The sequence below is a fragment of the Polypterus senegalus genome, chromosome 18 (genome assembly GCF_016835505.1).
Source record: "Polypterus senegalus isolate Bchr_013 chromosome 18, ASM1683550v1, whole genome shotgun sequence".
Taxonomy (NCBI): domain Eukaryota; kingdom Metazoa; phylum Chordata; class Cladistia; order Polypteriformes; family Polypteridae; genus Polypterus; species Polypterus senegalus.
The window spans coordinates 86,243,199-86,258,384 of record NC_053171.1 but is presented as its reverse complement, the minus strand read 5'-3'; the positions used below and the strand labels follow the sequence as shown (position 1 = coordinate 86,258,384).

At 39.9% G+C, this 15,186-nt stretch overlaps 1 protein-coding gene across 1 annotated transcript in view; it reads right to left on the bottom strand.

Moving 5' to 3' along the window:
• Positions 1-1,930: 1,930 nt before the first annotated feature.
• ttc7b (tetratricopeptide repeat domain 7B) overlaps positions 1,931-15,186 on the bottom strand; it is a 176,557-nt gene continuing 163,301 nt past the window's right edge. The window contains exon 21 of the mRNA XM_039741203.1: positions 1,931-3,760. Coding sequence (XP_039597137.1) covers positions 3,539-3,760 — 222 coding nt within the window. The 3' untranslated portion in view covers positions 1,931-3,538. The remainder of the gene's footprint in view (positions 3,761-15,186) is intronic.

Sequence of the window (15,186 nt, the reverse complement as noted above, 5' to 3'; positions counted from 1 at the left end):
CCGTGGGTCCCAGCTCACTCGGGGTTAGCCTGGTCAGGAAGTGTCATTCTCAATGGCCAGCTGATGACAATCCCGGAGGCTAAAATGTAAAAGAGCCTTCGATTCTTCAAGCAGCGGGCAACACAACAATCACGGGCTCTTCAAAGGCACTGACTGACGATCTGACAACTTTTAACTGACAGTTGTGCTTGAAAGTGTGTGAACCCTTTAGAATTTTCTAGATTTCTGCATACATATGACCTGAAACATCATCAGATTTTCACTCAAGTCCTAAAAGTAGATAAAGAGAAACCAGTTAAACAAATGAGACAAAAATATTATACTTGGTCATTTATTGATTGAGGAAAATGATCGAATATTACATATTTGTGAGTGGCAAAAGTATGTGAACCTCACGGATGATCAGTTAGTTTGAAGGTGAGGTTCGAGTCAATGGGATGCCAATCAGGTGTGAGTGGGCACCCTGTGTCATTTAAAGAACAGGATCTATCAAAGTCTGCTCTTCACAACACATGTTTGTGGAAGTGTATCATGGCACCAACAAAGGAGATTTCTGAGGACCTCACAAAAAGAGATGTTGATGCTCATCAGGCTGGAAAAGGTTACAAAACCATCTCTAAAGAGTTTGGACTCCACCAATCCACAGTCAGACAGATTGTGTACAAATAGAGGAAATTCAAGACCATTGTTACACTCCCCAGGAGTGGTGGACCAACAAAGATCACTCCAAGAGCAAGACGTGTAATAGTCAGCGTGGTCACAAAGGACCACAGGGTAACTTCTAAGTAACTGAAGGCCTCTCTCACATTGGCTAATGTTCATGTTCATGAGTCCACCATCAGGAGAACACTGAACAACAATGGTGTGCATGGCAGGGTTGCAAGGAGAAAGCCACTGCTCTCCAAAAAAAACATTGCTGCTCATCTGCAGTTTGCTAAAGATCACGTGGACAAACCAGAAGGCTATTGGAAGAATGTTTTGTGGACGGATGAGACCAAAATAGAACTTTTGGTTTAAATGAAAAGCGTTATGTTTGGAGAAAGGAAAACACTGCATTCCAGCATAAGAACCTTATCCCATCTGTGTAACATGGTGGTGGTAGTATCATGGTTTGGGCCTGTTTTGCTGCATCTGGGCCAGGACGGCTTGCCTTCATTGATGGAACAACGAATTCTGAATTATATCAGAGAATTCTAAAGGAAAATGTCAGGACATCTGTCCATGAACTGAATCTCAAGAGAAGGTGGGTCATGCAGCAAGACAACGACCCTAAGCACACAAGTCGTTCTACCAAAGAATGGTTAAAGAAGAATAAAGTGAATGTTTTGGAATGGCCAAGTCAAAGTCCTGACCTTAATCCAATCGAAATGTTGTGGAAGGACCTGAAGCGAGCAGTTCATGTGAGGAAATCCACCAACATCCAGAGTTGAAGCTGTTCTGTACGGAGGAATGGGCTCAAATTCCTCCAAGCCGGTGTGCAGGAATGATCAGAAGTTACCGGAAACGTTTAGTTGCAGTTATTGGGGGGTCACAGCAGATACTGAAAGCAAAGGTTCAGATACTTTTGCCACTCACAAATATGTAATATTCGATCATTTTCCTTAATAAATAAATGACCAAGTATAATATTTTTGTCTCATTTGTTTAACTGGTTTCTCTTTATCTACTTTTAGGACTTGAGTGAAAATCTGATGATGTTTCAGGTCATATGTATGCAGAAATATAGAAAAGTCTAAAGGGTTCACAAACTTTCAAGCACAACTGTAACTGATGTGTGCTGTCAAAGTTGTTTTTAGTATTTATTTATTTTTACTTCAGACGTCAACAGAATATGAAGTCCAGCCAGCCAGCCAGCCAGCCAAACCAGTACTCTTCTTGAGTGAAGATGGTATTCTGCTGGTTTTAAATCACAAAACACACACACACGGCAGTTAACAACAATCGTTTTATTATAGAAGTTCAGGTTACATTCTTCCGCTGGACACCCTCACAACTGAGCGCTTTTTTCGATTAAAACGGGTGTAAGTGCATTACAGCCCCTCCGGTCAATGGAAGTACAAGTGGGTGCAACTCCATTTTATCGGCAGAGTTTGAGAGTTCTGGAATGTCGCCAACATTACCTGTTTAAATATTCACTTTAAATAATGTCTCTTTTTCAAAAGATAAAATTATAAACATTGCTTTTCAAGTATGTAATATGTAATAAACAACATAATATACATATGATTTAACAAAGACATATATTGGTAACACAAATCACAGTAAAAGATAATTTACTAAAAAATAATGCTCTTCTAACTGTCCTGAAAACATAATCACTAAGACATAATGCCGTTTAAAAAACCATGTGTATAATCCGGTTTACCAGACTCTACAGCACAGCACACACACACACATACATCCATTTAGAAGTTGGTCGACTTTTTGGCATATCTCTTCAGATCTGTAACAGGTTCCTCTATGTGGATGTTCACTAAAACGAGTTGAAGAACTGGTAACAGCATAAATTATTGTGTGTATATATATATATATATATATATTTATATATATAAAACATGGACTCTTCTACTCAAAAATATTAATTAAAAAATAAGTCAATGAGAAGTATACAAGACAGGTATCAGAACTAAACACAAATATGATCCTTCTGATTTACACAAATGTATCAAAAAAACCTGTAACTGAACCTGACAAAACACATGTACATATAAGGTATGCATTATATACAGATACAGCAAATGCTCTAATAAAACAGAAACGAAACAAAACCAAAGAAAAGAAAAAGACGAGTGAGCACAAACCTGGACTAACACGTGTTGTACGGTGTCGCCTGGAGCAGCAGCAGCGTTCATGGCTGACTTAAAAACTTTACTGATGGCTGAGTCACAGCTGTGCCTACTTGCGGCCATAAAGATTTCCTTCTGGGTTTATCGCTTTATTCCCAGCTTTTGCATAGCAGTAATTCTTCACATCTCACTTGCAACTGGGGTTGCTTGTTCTGAATGTCACATACAAAGGTCTGCGGCTCTTCTGTCTTCAGTTACACAGTTCAGGCGTTACGGATGAAGGATCTCAGCGCTGTAATGCCAGAGTTTATTAATAGTATTGGGGATATTTGAAAGTACACACAAATCGATAAAATTTCAGATCATAATTGATGCCAATTCCAAATGAAATGACATTTTTCCTTCAATTTTAGAACAAATCTGTAGTAAGACTTTTTTTGTTTTTTACTTAAATGCTTACATTTTAGGACAAAAACAGACAAGTGATTACCCTTCAAATGGAAGTGGCACCAGAAGATCCCCGGCAGCCTACGGGAGAGTGTCACAGTATGTGGCATTTACGTGTCTTACCTATATATATATATATATATATTTTTTTTTTAATGCATTTAATAGCACAAATAGTATTCACAAAATTCTTGGAGACCAAAAAGAGTCTGCCTCCAGAATAATGATCTTTGTACAGTGATTGGCTTATGAAGAAGCCACTTCTCCAGCCACGGCGCATTGACTATTGGGGAACAAATTCTCACTCAGAGTGTCCTGGGAATGACGGTGAAAGGGAGAATGGGACTAGTGGCCTCCAGCTCTAGCGCAGTTAAGAAGCATTCAGTGGCAGCATCGTCATTTCCTTGGGCCTGGAGGACCTCACCCAGACAGTTCCAGACATCGTGGGCTGTGGAGTTCACCTGCACCGCATCTCGCAAAATCTTTTCAGCCAAACTGTAGCGCCCCAACTGGTGCAGGATCAGGCCCTAAAAAAGCAGAAAAGAAAAACAGAATTAATACACATTGTCACCCACGTGAGCGTTGGGGGCAGCTCACAGGCTCGGATAATGGGAACTTCCAGCCGGAACACGATAGCGCAGTTTACTAACTAACACCTTATCTCTTCTTCCCTCTGCTGACCGGAAGAGTGATGGCTTTACCACCCTTGACATCACGTCCAGTTTCCGCCTGCCTGGACCAGGCTCTTCCTGCCGGATGTCCTTATCAGCGGAAGCTCCGCCATCTTGAAACAGTCAACTTTGAGACTCATGTCTGCAAAGGCGTTTTTCTGTCCTTTTTCAACATGTTTATAACTTGTGTTTTGTTTGACTTGTACGGTGTTTGCCCCAATACTTCACAGTTGTCTGTGTTCTCTCTTACAAAATGAACTGAAGGTGTACGTACCTATGGTCTAATCAAACAGAAATGCACAGCATTACAAATTGTAAATAAAGATCGGGAAGCTTTTCAAATCCATTGACAAAAGCCAATGTCACATTATGTGACTTTTAGTTGTGAGGCGTGTCAGAGATGCTGACCTGGTTGCCAGACCAGGTCAATTTAAACAATTGAAAATCACTGGTATGGGCATGTCGCTTTTACCGACTGGAGCTGACTTCCTGCATAGCTGAGCTCCCCTCTTTATGTGTCAGCCAGCAACACGCTGCCTGAAGGAGCTGGCATTGCAAGAAGGGATAATGAAGGGCGCACACACCCACCAAGCACACACTAGGGACAATTTAGGATGGCCAATGCACCGAACCTGCATGTCTTTGGACTGTGGGAGGAAACCCACACAGACACAAGGAGAACATGCAAACTCCACGCAGGGAGGACCCGGGAAGTGAACCCAGGTCTCCTAACTGTGAGGCAGCAGCGCTACCACTGTGTCACCGTGCTGCCCCATAATTATATCCTTATATATAATTTGATACTTTCCGTATGTATGGTGTTCGTGTCAATACCCCGTATGTATGGTGTCCGTGTCAATACCCCATATGTATATTCGCATCAATACCCTGTATGTGTGGTGCTCACGTCAATACCCCGTATGTATGGTGTTCGCGTCAATACCCCATATGTATGGTGTTCGTGTCAATACCCCGTATGTATGGTTCTCGCGTCAATACCCCATATGTATGGTTCTCGTGTCAATACCCCGTATGTATGGTTCTCGCGTCAATACCCCATATGTATATTCGCGTCAATACCCCGTATGTATGGTGTTCATGTCAATACTCCGTATGTATGGCGTTAGCGTCAATACCCCGTATGTATGGTGTTCGTATACCCGTATGTATGGTGTTCGCGTCAATACCTCGACTCAATACAAGTTAGAACCATGCAATGGGACTCTGCCTCTGTAGTTAGAACATAACGTGGCAAACGCGGACGCAGTATTGCATGATTGGCTAAGAATGTTCGAATGCTTCAATGACGCCGCTGGACGGCTGAGTATAGTAAATCGGTGTTGGTTTGAGCAGATAACAGTAAGTTTGGTTGGTTTTCAGAAAATTGGTTTGGTGGGGTGTACTTTCCAGGACTAACATCATCGAATGACTTAAACCTTTCGACAGCTCCGGAACTGTAAGTAATTTAGAACGTATCGCCATTTGCTTGGTACGTTGAAATCTATCTTTGGGCAGTTCGGTTTTGGCATCCGTGCTTCTGACATCTATTGGCAAACTGAGTAATGACGGCTGGGTATTAACAAAGGTCATTGTTTAAATTTTAGCCGATCTCAGATCTAAAATGACCACATCAACATTATTACTCCGACTCTGATTAGAGTTGTAAAATACGGTTTTGTTTTGAAACTTTGTTTGCCAGAAAAAATAAAATGAGGTGCGCCGAAGAGCTGAGTTCACGTCTCGCAGCCCCGTTTAAACAGGAAGCTCTTCATTACATCGGCCGAAAAGATCATTATAAGCACAAATCAGTGCCATGCTAACAAAATCATTTCAAGGACTTAACAAAACAAATAATTCTTTGCAGAGAAAGTATGGATTTCACAAACATAGAATTTGTAGCCTGATTCAATTGGGCTCCCAGTCGCTAGTATTTATATAAAAAACACACAAAACAAAAGCAACATAATTCGGGTTGTTGAAAATACACTATAACACGCATACATAAAACATTTCAAATTACTAGATGCAGACATCTTAGGCCAAATCTGAGAACACTAGAATTATGGAAATGCACACGATCATTCAACACACAAATTATTTGTTGTCTAACTTCTAAACATTAAAATGAAAGACATCATATAAACATAAACAAATAAGCATTCCGTTTTACGTATGTTAAGTGAAGTGTTCATATTTTTCCAAAGCTCTTACAGAGACACCTTGTTCAGTAGTATAGAAACATTTTGCTGGAGAACCAGGGAACCGATAACATGAAAGGTACAATTAGAAGCACCATGAAGAAAAAAAAATTAATAAAAACAACAAAGAAAAATCTAAGTGAAATGAGAGTGTCTTGATTCCTTGGCAAATTTCAGGTTATTGAACAAGTCACACAGAGCTGGAGAGGTGGGCGATGATTGGGATGGCACGGGTAGCCTTGCATTCAGATTTCAACTGAAGCAGTTTGAGAAGTTAACGATCAGATAAGCAATCCACTGAAGCGCGTGTGTAAATGACACTCTTAGAAGTGATTTTTGCATCTGTGATAAAGAAGTATGTTTGAATAGGAAGTTTAAAAAACAAATTAAGAAATGACCTTTAATACTAATAATGACTTGGGGGAAAAACTGAGAAATATTGTGTGTCTGGCTTCTATCTTTTAAAGGAAATATTCTGTGACTGCTGTAAGTAGTGATGGCAGTGCAGGCCTGGGGGCAAACATTAACTAAAGAATTCTGGTTTGCCAAGTAGGGCACAATAAACCAGGTGAGTGGTTATGTGTTGGTATGCTTGGCATTTTCTGCAGATTAATTGCAATTATTTTACTTTAACGTATTGCTTAATATTATCAGTTGCACGTTCCTCCCCCACACTATGCGACTCTTCAATTCCTCCCGGGGGAGTAAATGCTAACATTACTCATAGTTACTGTCTGTTTTTACATGCATTTTTATTACTCTTTAATTTAATATTGTTTTTTTTTTGTATCAGTATACTGCTATTACTCTTGTCTGAATTTCAATGACCTTGCAGTTCAATCACTGCATGATCCTTGTGAATAAAGGCACATATTCACAAAACAGTCTGGTCATGTACAGTATACATTTTCAGCAGATCCACTACAAATTTGATAAAAATAGACCTGGAGAACTGCCAGTGCAAACCTGACACATTAACCCCAATATCAAATATCACAGAAGTGCTCTCCTGCAGTGGTGCAAGTGCCACTGTTTACTCTGTGACAGATAGCACAGAAATCAGGCCAAGCTCTCTCAATAGTCAGCTACCCACTTCAAGTCCCCACAACTGAGCTAAACAAAGACCACAACACACAATGAACCAGTGAACCCATAAGTTGGGGCAAACCAAACAAGCGTGCAAATAAACAGAATCAATGAAAAAATGACATTTCAAAACTAGCAATGAATCACAATGCACCAAAGATTAACAACTCAACACCACCTACATGTGTCAACTGGGGAGTTTAATTTCGGTGATGCTGTTCTTTTCAAAAGGTGAGCCTTTCCTTTACACTTCACATTCCTTTTTAATGCTGACTTCCTACGGCCGAAGTCAATTTCTTGGTATTGTTGGTCAGTAAGTATGTAATTGAGACAATGCAGAAAAGTACACAAAAATAGAAGTAAAAATAAAAACACATGACCAAAATTTAAGTACATAATTATAAAGTGAAATGACTTGAGAAACTTTTCCTAAGTAACATTGAGTCACTCTGATCTTGAAAATGAGCGTACAGTCAAAAAAACAAAGGGAACGCACACTGACAAAGTGGGGAACTGCCTAGAATCACATGTGTGAAGTAATCTTACAAGAGGCTCTAAAGTTCATCTCCAAATGTACAGCGTACACTAATAAAGGAAGGGCAATAAATAGGAGTCGGCGTAGTAGAGCACAAATGCTACCTTTCTGTTTTCTTATGAATTACTCAAACCTCACTCTTTTGAGCTTCATGCTTCACTACGTTAAGCCAACAAACAGAATCCCCCCTATGTTACAAACTACTTTGAAGGTCTTTTAGTGGACTAAAGATGTATTCATTTTACTTCCATGTAAATTCTGATTCTGATTCTATATTCAGAATGTCGAGAAAAGCTGATTGTAGCATGGTGTCTGTGGAAACCTGAAGTTGATTTTCACATTAGAAAATTATACATTATTTTGCATTGTGTAGAGCTGGGGTGCCCACACTTTTTCGGCTTGCGAGCTACTTTTAAAATGACTAGGTCAAAATGATCTACCTACATTAAAAATCATATATATATATATATATATATATCTATAGAGAGAGAGAGAGAGAGAGAGAGAGAGAGTCTAGATATCTATCTATCTATATATATATATATATATATATATATCTATATATAGATATATAAAGCAAAAAGAAACGTCCTCTGACTTTCAACTGTTTTACTTTCAGTAAACTTAATGTGTAAATATTTGTATGAACACTAAAAGAGTCAACACCATAAGACATAAACTAAAAATGTTTCACAATGTGTCCCTGAATGAAGGGAGGCTCAAAATCAAAAGTACCAGTCAGTATGTGGTGTGGCCACCAGCTGCTTGAAGTACTGCAGTGCATCTCCTCCTCATGGACTGGACCAGATTTGTCAGTTCTTGCTGTGAGATGTTATCCCACTCTTCCACCAAGGCACCTGCAAGTTTCTGGACATTTCTGGGGGGAATGGCCCTAGCCATCGATCCAAATTGATCCCGCTCCAGGGTACAGGCCTCGGTGTAACGCTCATTCCTTCGACGATAAACACGAATCCGTCCATCACCCCTGGTGAGACAAAACTGTGACTCATCAGTGAAGAGCACTTTTTGCCACTCCTGTCTGGTCCAGCAAAGGTGGGTTTGTGCCCATAGGCGCTTGTTGCTGGTGATGTCTGGTAAGGCCCTGCCTTACAACAGGCCTACAAGCCCTCAGTCCAGCCTCTCTCAGCCTATTGCGGACAGTCTGAGCACTGATGGAGGGATTGTGTGTTCCTGGTGTGACTCGGGCAGTTGTTGTGGCCATCCTGTACCTGTCACGCAGGTGTGATATTCGGATGTACCGATCCTGTGCAGGTGTTGTTACACGTGGTCTTCCACTGCGAGGATGATCAGCTGTCCTTCCTGTCTCCCTGTAGCGCTGTCTTAGGCGTCTCACAGTGCGGACATGGCAATTTATTGCCCTAGCCACATCAGCAGTCCTCATGCCTCCCTGCAGCATGCCTAATGCACGCTCACGCAGATGAGCAGGGACCCTGGGCATCTTTCTTTGGGTGTTTTTCACAGTCGGTAGACAAGTCTCTTTATTGTCCTGCGTTTTTAGAACTGTGACCTTAAATGCCTACTTTCTGTAAGCTGTTAAGGTCTTAACGACCATTCCACCGGTGCATGTTAATTCATTGATTATGGTTAATTGAACATGCATGGAAAACATTGTTTAAACCCTTTACAATGAAGATCTGTAAAGTTACTTGGATTTTTAAAACATTATTGTTGAAATACACAGTCCTGAAAAAGGGACATTTCTTTTTTTGCTGAGTACATATATATATATATATATATATATATATATATATATATATATATATATAATATATATAGAGAAAGAGTATCAGAGGTGGGTAGTAATGAGTTACATTTACTCCGTTACATTTACTTGAGTAACTTTTTAAAAAAATTGTACTTCTAAGAGTAGTTTTACTGCACCATACTTCTTACTTTTTCTTGAGTACATTTGTGAAGTAGAAACGCTATTCTTACTCCGCTACATTGGGCAACACTCGACTCGTTACTTTTTTTCCATTAGATAAAGTCTGACAGTCAATTTTCACTCGGCTCTGTGTAGCGGATGCTGTCAAGTTGCGCACACGCCTTCCATTGCGTCTCCAGCTCTGACCTGAGGTTTTGGATATTCCCCAAATCAAGGCACTGCAACTTTGAGGACAGATGTTGCATTTTTCGTTTGAAAGCATTAACTGAGCTAATCACATTGACCATATTGGTTTTCTCTTTTCCTTGCAGCTGTAAATTAAGCTCATTCAACATGTTAATCAGATTGGAAAAAAAAGCCAAGTCTAGCGGCCATTGATCGTTATTAAGTTGCTTGTATTCTGCATGTTTAATGACAAGGAGAAACTCCTTTTTCTCTGGCCAGGGGTCTTGAAATCTCAGTAGGAATTTCTCCCTAACCATCTGTCTCAATGAAGGCATCTTTTTATGATCTCTCCATCTTGGAAGGACTTCTTATGCTTAATGATCGAGTGACTCACCTGGAGCGATGCTTTGGTGTGTCTGCCTTTGCTTTTGAATTCAGCCGAGTGAAAAATGACAGCTGCCCGATTAACTGTGATTTTAGTTCCCACTACTTTCTCTTTCTCAGATCACTTTTCAGAAGGAAGTCAGTTTCGTAGTTTTAATGAACAGTTCGAAAGTGCCTTTCGACATTTTCCTTCTTTGAAAAAGCAATGACAGATTGACAGATCAGACAAACATACTTCGATTGTTAGAGAAAAAAATCCTCTTCCAATTCCACATCCAGCCCATACCCTCCCCAAACTATTTTTTTTTAAACCCCTTCTTTAGTCGATATAAATTGGAAGGCTAATTAGATCACAGCCGGAGTTTTGCAGTAGCTCGTGTGTTTGATCGTGTGTGCGGGATGACAAGTGTGTTAGAAGAGAAGAGATCTCAGACTGGCCGCCCTGTATGTCAATCAAGTGGCAAATGCCATAGGGAGGATATATGATAGACTAACGTTTAAAAAATTTTTTTTTGAATGCAACGTGATCTACGTGCACTACCTTTGTGATCTACCGGTCGATCACGATTGACGTATTGGGCATCCCTGGTGTAGAGCACCTGAATGACTACATCCCAGCAAAGATAATGCATTTTCCTCCCTTAACACCAAGGCCTATGTACAATTATAACTTCTGAAATATTTGACCAATACTATCCTTCATACAAGCTATATTTTATTTGTCTAGTTATGGGCTCCACGCCTATTGTTTTTGGTCCAGTTTGATCCAGTACTTATCCCCAAAAACAGTTTGATCTATGTCCAACAGTAACTGACACAGAAATTGTTTCATTTAACTGGGATTGGTCACAGTCTGTTCCATTTTTTTCATGGGACCAGGCTTATTGATTTGCAAAATTTTTGTACAAGCAGTCTTTGAGATACATAATTTATTTAAATATACATGTCTACACACACACTCAAATAAATCAGAGAAAATAGTTGACAGTTTGTTTTCTGTATCTTACTGAATACCATACTCCGATGTCTTACTGCTATAAATTCTGCTTACTGTAACTGACAATAGAGGGCAGCCTGGGGTTGTTCCACAAAGTCTAACCTAGAAACAAAGCTAATTATCACCTCTTAGCCTGCACTCTGTACCAGTCTAAGAATGAAGCTCGGCGCCATATTGTGGCTTGAAACGACAGGGAAAAGAAACCTTGTAGAAAGGTTCTTACTGGTTTTTTTTAACATATTTAATGGTGCCACATTCTTACATATGTCAACTGTAAAACATTAAGACCTACACTCACCTAAAGGATTATTAGGAACACCTGTTCAATTTCTCATTAATACAATTATCTAATCAACCAATCACATGGCAGTTGCTTCAATGCATTTAGGGGTGTGGTCCTGGTCAAGACAATCTCCTGAACTCCAAACTGAATGTCAGAATGGGAAAGAAAGGTGATTTAAGCAATTTTGAGCGTGGCATGGTTGTTGGTGCCAGAAAGGCCGGTCTGAGTATTTCACAATCTGCTCAGTTACTGGGATTTTCACGCACAACCATTTCTAGGGTTTACAAAGAATGGTGTGAAAAGGGAAAAACATCCAGTATGCGGCAGTCCTGTGGGCGAAAATGCCTTGTTGATGCTAGAGGTCAGAGGAGAATTGGCTGACTGATTCAAGCTGATAGAAGAGCAACTTTGACTGAAATAACCACTTGTTACAACCGAGGTATGCAGCAAAGCATTTGTGAAGCCACAACACGCACAACCTTGAGGCAGATGGGCTACAACATCAGAAGACCCCACCGGGTACCATTCATCTCCACTACAAATAGGAAAAAGAGGCTACAATTTGCACAAGCTCACCAAAATTGGACAGTTGAAGACTAGAAAAATGTTGCCTGGTCTGATGAGTCTCGATTTCTGTTGAGACATTCAAATGGTAGTCAGAATTTGGCGTAAACAGAATGAGAACATGGATCCATCATGCCTTGTTACCACTGTGCAGGCTGGTGGTGGTGGTGTAATGGTGTGGGGGATGTTTTCTTGGCACACTTCAGGCCCCTTAGTGCCAATTGGGCATTGTTTAAATGCCATGGGCTACTTGAGCATTGTTTCTGACCATGCCCATCCCTTCATGACCACCATGTACCCATTCTCTGATGGCTACTTCCAGCAGGATAATGCACCATATCACAAAGCTCGAATCATTTCAAATTGGTTTCTTGAACATGACAATGAGTTCACTGTACTAAAATGGCCCCCACAGTCACCAGATCTCAACCCAATACAGCATCTTTGGGATGTGGTGGAACGGGAGCTTCGTGCCCTGGATGTGCATCCCACAAATCTCCATCAACTGCAAGATGCTATCCTATCAATATGGGCCAACATTTCTAAAGAATGCTTTCAGCACCTTGTTGAATCAATGCCACGTAGAATTAAGGCAGTTCTGAAGGCGAAAGGGGGTCAAACACCGTATTAGTGTGGTGTTCCTAATAATCCTTTAGGTGAGCGTATATTGTGTACTGAAAGTGCCAAGAATTAATATCATATTTATCTTTGAGTACTTAAGGAGGTTAGTGATAACATACTGTATCTAAACTCTTGACTCATATATTCCACACTCTGCAAACTCCTAAGGAATGGAAGCTACCAAATATTTTCCCATTATATTAAAGGCCTGATCCAAGAAACGATAGGTCAGTAAGCTTAACATGCATCACAAGTTAGTTAATGGAAGCAATTATTAAGGAGAATATTGAGCAACATATGTCAAGAAAGGGTGTGAAGGCAAATAGCATGTGCTCAGATGGAGAAGGTTGTGTTTCACAGATATACTGGAATACTGTGAGGAAGCAAGAAAGGCATACAGTAAGGGAGGTGCATATGATATTTACTTTGATATTCAGAAGACTTGTGGTAATCTAGCACATGAGAGGGAAGTAATGAAACGAAAAACAAAAATTGTAACTTCAGGGTGAAATCTATAGGTGGGTACAAAATTGGCTTAAACACCAGAAACAAAGAGTTATGGAGGACCCTTTTCAGAATTAGAGTAGTTGATGTTAAAAGTGGTGTCCTTCGTAGATCAGTATTGAGTCCACTTTTTACTTTATAGAAACAACTGGAATAAAAATACAAATATAAATAACAAGTTGGTCAAATTTACAGATGATATTAAATTGGGGGAAGTGGATTTAATTTAGTATCATTCGAGTCATTATAGAGGTTCTTGGACAAAACACAGGTGTAATACTACATTTTTCTTTATGTCACAGTAGCTGGACAATACTGTTATGAGTTTTATTCACATGTGCATGTTAAATTTGGCACACAGGGGCTCAGCAGTTAGAATTGCTAGCCAAGCATTGGATTAGATAGCCAAAGACAACTGGAGGCTTGTATAGTCAGCTTAAACACAGGTTAGGGTACTTCTGTCCTCTATCAGCACAAATCTTCTTTCCTTATTGGGAGAATGAGAATCGGCATGTAAGCGCTATAATATTTCTGTATTTTGTGGGGGAGGAATTCAGCCCTTGTTTGGAGACGGAGAAGCAAGACATTATAAAGGCCTAGACAACAGCCAGACCCTTAGAGGCGGAATCGACAAAGCTCGAAGAAAAACCTCCCAGCGTGGTGACGTGAAAATGGCTGACTGTGTTGATCCAGATTTCCCACCTGGATTAAGTCTGTCCATGCTCTCCGTCTGTAACAAGTAACCGTCAGTAAATGTAAGCTAAAAGATATTGTTTCTCATACGATTCTTGTACCGCCGTAATCACGATGGGAGGGATATCGCCGTTTCTGGTATATTATGATATTGTTTAATTATTTAATATGCCACAATTTTAAAAGAACACATTTCCAAGAGAGCTAATGCCTCTTCAGGAAACAGCTGGGGAGGATTTGTGGCAGATAAAATTGAATGTAAAGTACTATATGCAGGAAGTAAAAATGCTAAATTTGAACCCAAAATGGGAGATCTGAAACTTGAAAGTATGCCTTACGAGAAGAACCTGGGATGTAAAGTGGAACTGTCACTACACCCAGAAAAGTGTACAGAAGTGATTAAAAATAGACAAACAAATAAGATGTTAAGCTATATAGCGCACTGTGTGGCACACACGGCATAAAGATGCGCTTATTCTCTGTAACACACTAGTGAGGCCGCACCGGGAGGACCGTGTTTAGTTTTGGTCTCTGTATTACAAAAAAGACGTAACAGCTCTGCAGAAAGTCCAGAGAAGAGCAACTACACAAATTCCGGGACTGCAAGGTATGAGGTATCAGAAGAAATTGAAGGAGTTTAACTTCATAAGTTTAAGGAAAATAAGATTAAGAAGTGATGCAACTCAAGTGTTTAAAATTATTAAGGTATTTAGTACAGTGATCTCAGCTGTTACTTTAAAACAAATTCTTCAACAAGAACAAGGAAACACAGTTCAAAACCTGTTAAGAGCAAATTTTGCACATATACGGTTTAAATGAAAATATTATTTAAATAAAGTTTTTTCTTCATACAAGTAACCACAAACACATGGAATAAATTACCTAGTGTTCAAGGTTCTTTTATTTTTATTCTTTATTTTGCCTTATACAATTTCTTGTATTAGGAATTTGTTAGTTTTCGCATACCCCTTGGGGTCAGAGCGCAGGGTCAGCCATTGTACAGCGCCCCCTGGAGCAATTGAAGGTTAAGAGCCTCGCTCAAGGGCCCAGCAGAGAAGGATCTCTTTTAACAGTGACGGGGATTCGAACCAGCAACCTTCAGGATACCAGCGCAATCCTTAGCCTCAGAGCCACCACTCCGACCCTAGGCAGGTTTTTGCAAGAAAACATGAAATTTCCCTTTTTAGTTGCCTCCAAATAACAGACAGAAATGAAATAAAACAAATAGAGATAAGACGGAATAATCTTATACAGAAATCCAAAAATATTAACTCCATTTGAAAAACAAATTCTTTAACAACTGTGTCTAACAGATGGATAGCGTGTTTTTACCTAAATGGTTACAT